This window comes from Salmo trutta, chromosome 4, assembly GCF_901001165.1.
Source record: "Salmo trutta chromosome 4, fSalTru1.1, whole genome shotgun sequence".
NCBI classification, from domain to species: Eukaryota; Metazoa; Chordata; class Actinopteri; order Salmoniformes; family Salmonidae; genus Salmo; species Salmo trutta.
Window position 1 is genome coordinate 53,440,829 of NC_042960.1, and position 8,810 is coordinate 53,449,638.

Genomic DNA, 8,810 nt, shown 5'->3' on the forward strand with positions numbered 1-8,810 from the left:
TGGCAGTCAGGCTACCTCTTGCGAGCACATGGAGGGCTGTGCGGCCCCCCAAAGAAATGCCACCCCACACCATGACTGACCCACCGCCAAATCGGTCATGCTGGAGGATGTTGCAGGCAGCAGAACGTTCTCCACGGCGTCTCCAGACTCTGTCACGTCTGTCACGTGCTCAGTGTGAACCTGCTTTCATCTGTGAAGAGCACAGGGCGCCAGTGGCGAATTTGCCAATCTTGGTGTTCTCTGGCAAATGCCAAACGTCCTGCACGGTGATGGGCTGTAAGCACAACCCCCACCTGTGGACGTCGGGCCCTCATACCACCCTCATGGAGTCTGTTTCTGACCGTTTGAGCAGACACATGCACATTTGTGGCCTGCTGGAGGTCATTTTGCAGGGCTCTGGCAGTGCTCCTCCTGCTCCTCCTTGCACAAAGGCGGAGGTAGCGGTCCTGCTGCTGGGTTGTTGCCCTCCTACGACCTCCTCCACTTCTCCTGATGTACTGGCCTGTCTCCTGGTAGCGCCTCCATGCTCTGGACACTACGCTGACAGACACAGCAAACCTTCTTGCCACAGCTCGCATTGATGTGCCATCCTGGATGAGCTGCACTACCTGAGCCACTTGTGTGGGTTGTAGACTCCGTCTCATGCTACCACTAGAGTGAAAGCACCGCCAGCATTCAAAAGTGACCAAAACATCAGCCAGGAAGCATAGGAACTGAGAAGTGGTCTGGGGTCCCCACCTGCAGAACCACTCCTTTATTGGGGGTGTCTTGCTAATTGCCTATAATTTCCACCTGTTGTCTATTCCATTTGCACAACAGCATGTGAAATGTATTGTCAATCATTGTTGCTTCCTAAGTGGACAGTTTGATTTCACAAAAGTGTGATTGACTTGGAGTTACATTGTGTTGTTTAAGTGTTCCCTTTATTTTTTTGAGCAGTGTATATATATATAAAAATGTGCTTAAATGTCTAAAAACCTGTTTTTGCTTTGTCATTATGGGGTATTGTATGTAGATTGATGAGGAAAAAAACGATTTAATACATTTTAGAATACGTCTGTAATGTAACAAAATGTGGAAAAGTCAAGGGGTCTGAATACTTTCCGAATGCACTGTACCTCCGGAAGTACTGTGGGTGACATCTACACTACGTACCCCCCTCTGAGCGGTAGTGTAAAGTCAATGCCTCTCCCACACCCAATGATTTTATATATACACTAGATGACTGACAGGGGGCTCTATTTTGAAGCCAACACAGCTCCATCCCCAGCGTAAAAAAAATATTTTGTAAGCAAAAAGTCATTTTTAATGTCTACATTTGTTTTTGCCATGTTTATTCTATTACAGACACCATAATACAATCTTAAATTATATTATGTTAGGTAAACATAAACATAAAAAAATACATAAAAACATTTACCTTAAAGTAAAAGTACTAATGTTACTGTCCCACGGCAACAACAAAAATACTTATATACATGTCATTTTGTCCTTGAAACATTTCTTTGAAATACTGTAGAATTAAATTAATTCCTATGGAGTCATTGAACACTGGTCCCTTTAATAATGTTTACTGTTTTACCCACTTTATATCTATATACTGTATTCTAGTCATGGATCATCCTATATAACTACTGCTATACACAACTTTTCTATTCACATACTGTCTTAACTGTCCATACACACCATTCACATATATACAGTGCATTCGGAAAGTATTTATACCCCTTGACTTTTTCCACATTTTGTTACGTTACAGCCTTATGTAACGTCTGCTTCCAACTCACACTCTCAAACACGTAGATCCCCTGAACGCAGCTCACTTTCCAGCTCACACTCTCAAACACATAGATCCCTTGAACTCACCTCACTCGCCAGATCCCAATCACCTGAATTCTGATCACCTGTTCACACACCTGTATGTTATTATCACACACCATTTAGTTCAGTTCTTTGCACCCCATCATTGTGAGGTAATGTTTGTTTTGTGACACACTTCTTTTCGGAGTGCTGTTTTTCCCGTAATTTAATCCTCCTGTGTATGAGTTTTTGCCTGCTTCACTAACGACGCCTTTTGCCTATTCCCTGCCTGTACCTTAGCCTATCAGATTTCCTGTTATCTACCTATTGCCTGATCTCCCGGACGACGTTACTAACCTTTTCCCTGCCTGTACTGTTGCCTTTTTGGACCCCCTGTGTATGACCTTCTGCCTGCCCCTGGACCCAGCTACCTGCCTCCTCCTGTGGTCCTTTACAAATAAACACCTGCTGCGCCCTGCGCTTGAAACCAGCTCTCTGTCTCTCATTGTGTTCATTACACCTTATTGTAAAATGAATTAAATCGTTTTTTTTCTTCATCAATCTAAACACAATACCCCATAATGACGAAACCAAAACAGGTATTAATACATTTTTGCACATTTATGAAAAATAAAAAACTGAAATATCACATTTATTCAGACCTTTTACTCTGTACTTTGTTCAAGCACCTTTGGCAGCGATTACAGACTTGAATCTTCTTGGGTATGACGCGACAAGCGTCGCACACCTGTATTTGGGGAGTTTCTCCCATTCTTCTCTGCAGATCCTTTCAAACTTTGTCAGGTTGGATGGGGAGCCTGTGCTTAGGGTCGTTGTCCTGTTGGAAGGTGAACCTTCGCCCCAGTCTGAAGTCCTGAGTGCTCTGGAGCAGGTTTTCATCAAGGATCTCTCTGTACTTTGCTCCGTTCGTCTTTGCCTCGATCCTGACTAATCTCCCAGTCCCTGCCACTTAAAAACATCCCCACAGCATGATGCTGCCACCACCATGCTTCAGGGATGGTGCCAGGTTTCCTCCAGACGTGACGCTTGGCATTCAGGCCAAAGAGTTCAATCTTGGTTTCATCAGACCAGAAAATCTTGTTTCTCATGGTCTGAGAATCCTTTAGGTGCCTTTTGGCAAACTCCAAGCAGACTGTCATGTGCCTTTTACTGAGGAGTGGCTTCTGTCTGGCCACTCTACCATAAAGGCCTGATTGGTGGACTGCTGCAGAGATGGTTGTCCTTATGGAAGGTTCTCCCATCTCCACACAGGATCTCTGGAGCTCTGACAGAGTGACCATCGGGTGCTTGGTCACCTCCCTGACCAAGGCCCTTCTACCTTTATTGCTTAGTTTGGCCAGACGGCCAGCTCTAGGAAGAGTCTTGGTGGTTCCAAACTTCTTCCATTTAAGAATGATGGAGACCACTGTGTTCTTATTAGGGACCTTCAATGCTGCTGAAATGTTTTGCTACCCTTCCCCAGATCTGTGCCTCGACACAGTCCTGTCTTAGCTCTACGGACAATTCCTTCAACCTCATGGCTTGGTTTTTGCTCTGACATGCACTGTCAAATGTGGGACCTTATATAGACAGGCTTGTGCCTTTCCAAATCATGTCCAATCAATTTAATTTACCACAGGTGGACTCCAATCAAGTTGTAAAAACATCTCAAGAACAATCAATGGAAACAGGATGCACCTGAGCTCAATTTTGAGTCTCATAGCAAAGGGTCTGAATACATATGTAAATAAGGTATTTCTGTTTTTTATTTATAATAAATATGCAAAATTTTCTCAACCTGTTTTCGCTTTGTCATTATGGGCTATTGTGTGTAGATTGATGAGTAAAAAAAATATTTTATCAATTTTAGAATAAGGCTGTAACGTAACAAAATGTGGAAAAAGTCAAGGGGTCTGAATACTTTCCGAATGCACTGTACGTATAGATTACATTTAGATTACTCTTACAGTGCTATTTGGGTTGTTAATTGGACTCGTTCCGACATTTCTTTATTTCTTAGATTTTTTTAAATACATTTTTTATTATGTGTGTACTTGTTTGACATTATACAGCATTGTGAGGAGCTAGTAACATAAGCAGATGTTATAGCGGGTGCAGAGAAAAATGCTTAATTATGTATGTGCACTACTAATAAACTTTGATTTGGATGACTGCTTTTTCTGGGTAGTGCCAATATGGCCGACTAGTGGCTTCAAAGCCTGTCATTGGCCAATACATAGAGATGTCCCTGAGATAATTAACTCAATACCAGTAATTGAAAGTTAAAGGCTTAAAATACCCACACGTTTGTGAATCAATGCATTAATCAAGTGTGCAAAACCATGTGCAATATGGTTTAAAAATGAGAAGCTCCTGTATAGTTAGAATTTTTATCCTTATTTTGTTTGTCGATATACTATGGTGTTTACGGTGCTTATAGCTGCACTCAAATGAAGCAGGAATGAGTTTTTAGCCGCACCAGAAACAAGGATCGTCACTAGTTACCATAGCCACAAAGTCATAATTATGGCTAAATTTATCTTTTTAAAATCATATTTTAAACCTAACCTTTACTCTAAATTCCAGTGCTCGACTTGGGCAGGAGCTCACTGGAGCGGAGTACCGACACCTCAAATGTTCAACTGCTTGAGCGACTTTTCGTCCTATAGAATATTAGCTGCACCTAAATATAAGTTCCTGCACCTAAATATAAACGGTACCGGCACCGAAAATGTGTACCAGCACTTATTTCAGTCCTGGTCTAGCACTGACTAACACACTGCTAACATTATGTCTAACCTAACCTTTTTTTAAAAAGAGCTAATTGTTGTTTTCATTAATTTTTTAGGATATAGCCAATTTTGACTTGTGGCTGCGGTAACTAGTGAAAACACATCCAAGGCTAATGTAAACAGAAAAGTTGCAAATCTGACTATTTTTTTGTAAATGAGCTCTAAAACACTTCTTGCAGTAGAAGAGCAGTCATAGGGACCTATATACAAACGACTTTATTTTTTAACTCGGACAGCACTATCAATCCAACCACAACTAGGGCTCTGAACGTGTAAAGTGAGTTTAATACATTGTTTCACATTCATGGCATAATGAACAAACACCCTTGATAAATGCATGTCATTCCAACAACACAGTATTCATTCCTTAAATACAAAATGCAGCTTCTCGTTAATGATCAAAAACGATAGAAATACAAAACAATGCTATTTGTAAAAGTAACACACTAGGCAGTGATTGATCTGTTAAACTTGGTGTGAACAGAGGTGAAGTATGGTGGTTTTGCTTATTACAGTAAAAATGGCAACATGTTAATTTACAATAAAATTAGGTCAACCACTTACTGTCTTTCTTGTGCATAACTTCTGCAGATGAAGAAAGTCCACGACAGACTCAACGCTGTCCAGTAGGACCTCCACATTTTCAATAGTAGCCTACATTCAGTTTCCCGTGGGGTGGGTTATAAAGTCGCTCTCAAGAGTTCAGACGTAACTTTCTCTCAAATCTTCAAATGTACAGTAGCTTCGAAGAGCCTATCATTCTTACGTAGCCTATCCATTGAAGCACTGATGTGTGGGCGCCAATTTTTGCCTCGAATCGGCAAGCGAGGATCAAGTTAACATCCCACTTCTAGAAATCCCGTTTCGGGGCAATTGGCTTTTTTCCAGTGGTGGAAAAAGTACCCAATTGTCATACTTGAGTAAAAGTAAAGATACCTTAATAGAAAATGACTCAAGTAAAAGTAACCCAGTAAAATAATACTTTAGTAAAAGTATCAAAAGTAAAAGTACAAGGATAAATTATTTCAAATTCCTTATTTTAAGCAAAGCAGACGGCCATATTTTCTAGGTTTTTTAAATTTACGGATAGCCAGGGGCACTCTAACTCTCAGACATTATTTACAAACGAAGCATGTGTTTAGTGAGTCCGCCAGATCAGAGTCAGTAGGGTTGACCAGGGATATTCTCTTGATAAGTGTGTGAATTAGACCATTATTTTCCTGTCCCGCTAAGCATTCAAAATGTAACTTTTGGGTGTCAGGGAAAAAGTACATTATTTTCTTTTGGAATGATGTGAAGTAAAAGTAAAAGTTTTCAAAAATATAAATAGTAAAGTACAGATACCACAAAAAACGACTTAAGTAGTACTTTAAAGTATTTTACTTATGTACTTTACACCACTGCTTTTTCTGCAGACCTCAATGCACATAGTCAGTCCTCTTTTTGCTTGCTTTATTCATCCGCCTCAATTCCGTTCTCTCATATTTCAGCATTACATATTATTAGTGTCCTCCCGCCCCCTCAAATGTCGCACGATAGAAAAGAGATGTTAGATCATGTTTATCAATTTATTGGCCTGCTTTCCTTCTCGTCTCCAACTGTGCCTCCTCGCCCCTTTGAAGTTCCAAAGCTTTTGTTCCTGCTGGTGCGAGTCAGAACAGCTCCTAGTAGCCTAGTTCATGCAGACTCAACAGTTCAGACAAGTCACTCATAGCCCTGGCCTCCGTGGCCTTAACGACAATAAAGTACAGCTAAACTCCTTTCCATCATGTGACTGTCTGGTCAAGAGTAAGATCTCCTGGCAGTTGGCATTACACTTTGTACGAATCAGTGTTCAGTTTACTTAGCAGCCTAATTAACCCAGGCATGATCTTTGATTAATCTGAAATAACAATAGAGCCAACTATGAATTTGATTTAAGGTTGTTTGAATGCGATATTGCATGAACAACCTCTTAACCTGGGGATGTGTAACAAAGAATAGTGTTAGAAGAAATAGCAGGTTCTTTCAAATTAACCTGTCAAATTCACAATCTCGGTTTCGATGCTTGTGGAGTGCTCACACTGCTCAGATAAACCTTTGGCCCCCTCAAGTGGCAAATTGTCAGCACTGACAACTGTAATAGAAATCGGTACACTCATCTCCCCTGAATGAGCACTTGCATACTTCCATACAGTCGATCAGCGCTTTACACAATTCACAGGGAAGCAGCCTGTCACACCCACTAGCCTCGCGTGTTCATCCTTTCAAATGTCATCTCGTTGAAGAGTGTGAGAAGCCTGACTTCCGAGGCAACACACACTCAAATATCAATAGAGCTGGCAGAGTAGTCAACTAAAAATAAAAGGAAACCGATCAAATTCTTAAAAAATAGTTGATTTGGAAAACCATAGGCAGCAGAAGTAAATATATATATATATATATATATATACACACAGAATGTATGTTATCAGAATGTATTACATAAAACACAATTTGTTTGGTTCTGTACATGACACAAATATATTGTATGATCGGTGATCTCGGTCATACTGAATGTACAGTGCTGTGAATTATTTCATTTCAAGGACCATAATATGTTGGATTTGTCCAAAAGAGCAACTTTATAATCAAACGCATGATAACGTTATGTGTAACATGTAAAACATTTATTGGAACACCATTCAACTGTAACATTCATTCACATTAAACCAATTTTATTTACAAATAATAATAATAACTTAATTCAGTCAAAATCAAGTACATCTCAATATTCTTGGAGCTAGGGACATTAAAAGGCCACTTTAAAATGTGCAGTTTTGTCACACAACATAATGCCACAGATGTTTCACGTTGAGGGAGATGCAACTGGCATGCTGACTGCAGGAATATCCATTTCTCTACCATCAGTTGCCTCCAACATCATTTTAGAGAATTTGGCAGTACATCCAACTGGCCTCATAACCGCAGACCACGTGTAACCACGCCAGCCCAGGACCTCCACATCCGGCTTCTTCACATGTGGGATCTGAGGAGTATTTCTGTCTGTAATAAAGCCCTTTTGTGGGGAATACCTAATTCTGATTGGCTGGGCCTGGGTCCCCGGTGGGCTCTCTCAGGCCCACCCATGGCTGCACCCCTGCCCATTCATTTGAAATCCACAGATTAGGGCCTAATTTATTTATTTAAATAGAGTGATTTCCTTATATGAACTGTATGCAGTAAAATAAAAGTAAGGCATGTGATGTATCAGAAATTGGGGAATGGAATTATAATCGACCTAAAATATTGTCATATGATTATAAATACAGTTTATACAGGTTTTATACAAAGTTTCTGCATAAAAAGCCTATAAATGTATCAGATTTATTGGAAAGCTGTGAGTGCTATTATATGATACAATATCAGTTGTTGCATTTACAACTTGTCTAGATAGACTGCAGTGTTTGAATGGAATGTTGGCATATTGGCAGTCTATTTGAAACATTTATGGACTCATGCTTATAAAAACTAGTGGTGCACGACTCCAGGAATTTTAGAGTCGACTCCCACTCTTTTGATTGGAATGAAAGGAGTCGACTCTTGTTCGACTCCCAAAATACGCTGAAACGGATGTGCACACACATACAAGAAACAAAGAGATCTGTTGAATCTGACAATTAATCTAGATGGTTGTACAGTCGTCTCAAATAAAACTGTGAAGGACCTCGGCGTTACTCTGGACCCTGATCTCTCTTTTGAAGAACATATCAAGACTGTTTCAAGGACAGCTTTTTTCCATCTACGTAACATTGCAAAAATCAGAAACTTTGTCCAAAAATGACGCAGAAAAATTAATCCATGCTTTTGTTACTTCTAGGCTGGACTACTGCAATGCTCTACTTTCCGGCTACCCGGATAAAGCACTAAACAAACTTCAGTTAGTGCTAAATACGGCTGATAGAACCAAAGAATTTGATCATATTACTCCAGTGCTTGACTGGCTTCCTGTTAAGGCAAGGCTGATTTCAAGGTTTTACTGCTAACCTACAAAGCATTACATGGGCTTGCTCCTACCCATCTTTCCGATTTGGTCCTGCCGTACATATCTACACATACGCTACGGTCACAAGACGCAGGCCTCCTAATTGTCCCTAGAATTTCTAAGCAAACGGCTGGAGGTAGGACTTTCTCCTATAGAGCTCCATTTTTATGGAATGGTCTGCCTATCCATGTGAGAGACGCAGACTCAGTCTCAAC

The 8,810-nt window shown here is 40.5% G+C and overlaps 1 protein-coding gene across 3 annotated transcripts in view; it reads right to left on the minus strand.

Annotated features, from left to right (window-relative positions):
* The window catches only part of cpamd8 (C3 and PZP like alpha-2-macroglobulin domain containing 8), a 61,328-nt gene extending 55,868 nt beyond the window's left edge, over positions 1-5,460 (minus strand). For all 3 annotated transcript variants that reach the window (XM_029751307.1, XM_029751306.1, XM_029751305.1), the window contains exon 1: positions 5,157-5,460. In XM_029751307.1, coding sequence (XP_029607167.1) covers positions 5,157-5,233 — 77 coding nt within the window. In that variant the 5' untranslated portion in view covers positions 5,234-5,460. The remainder of the gene's footprint in view (positions 1-5,156) is intronic.
* Positions 5,461-8,810: the final 3,350 nt, after the last annotated feature.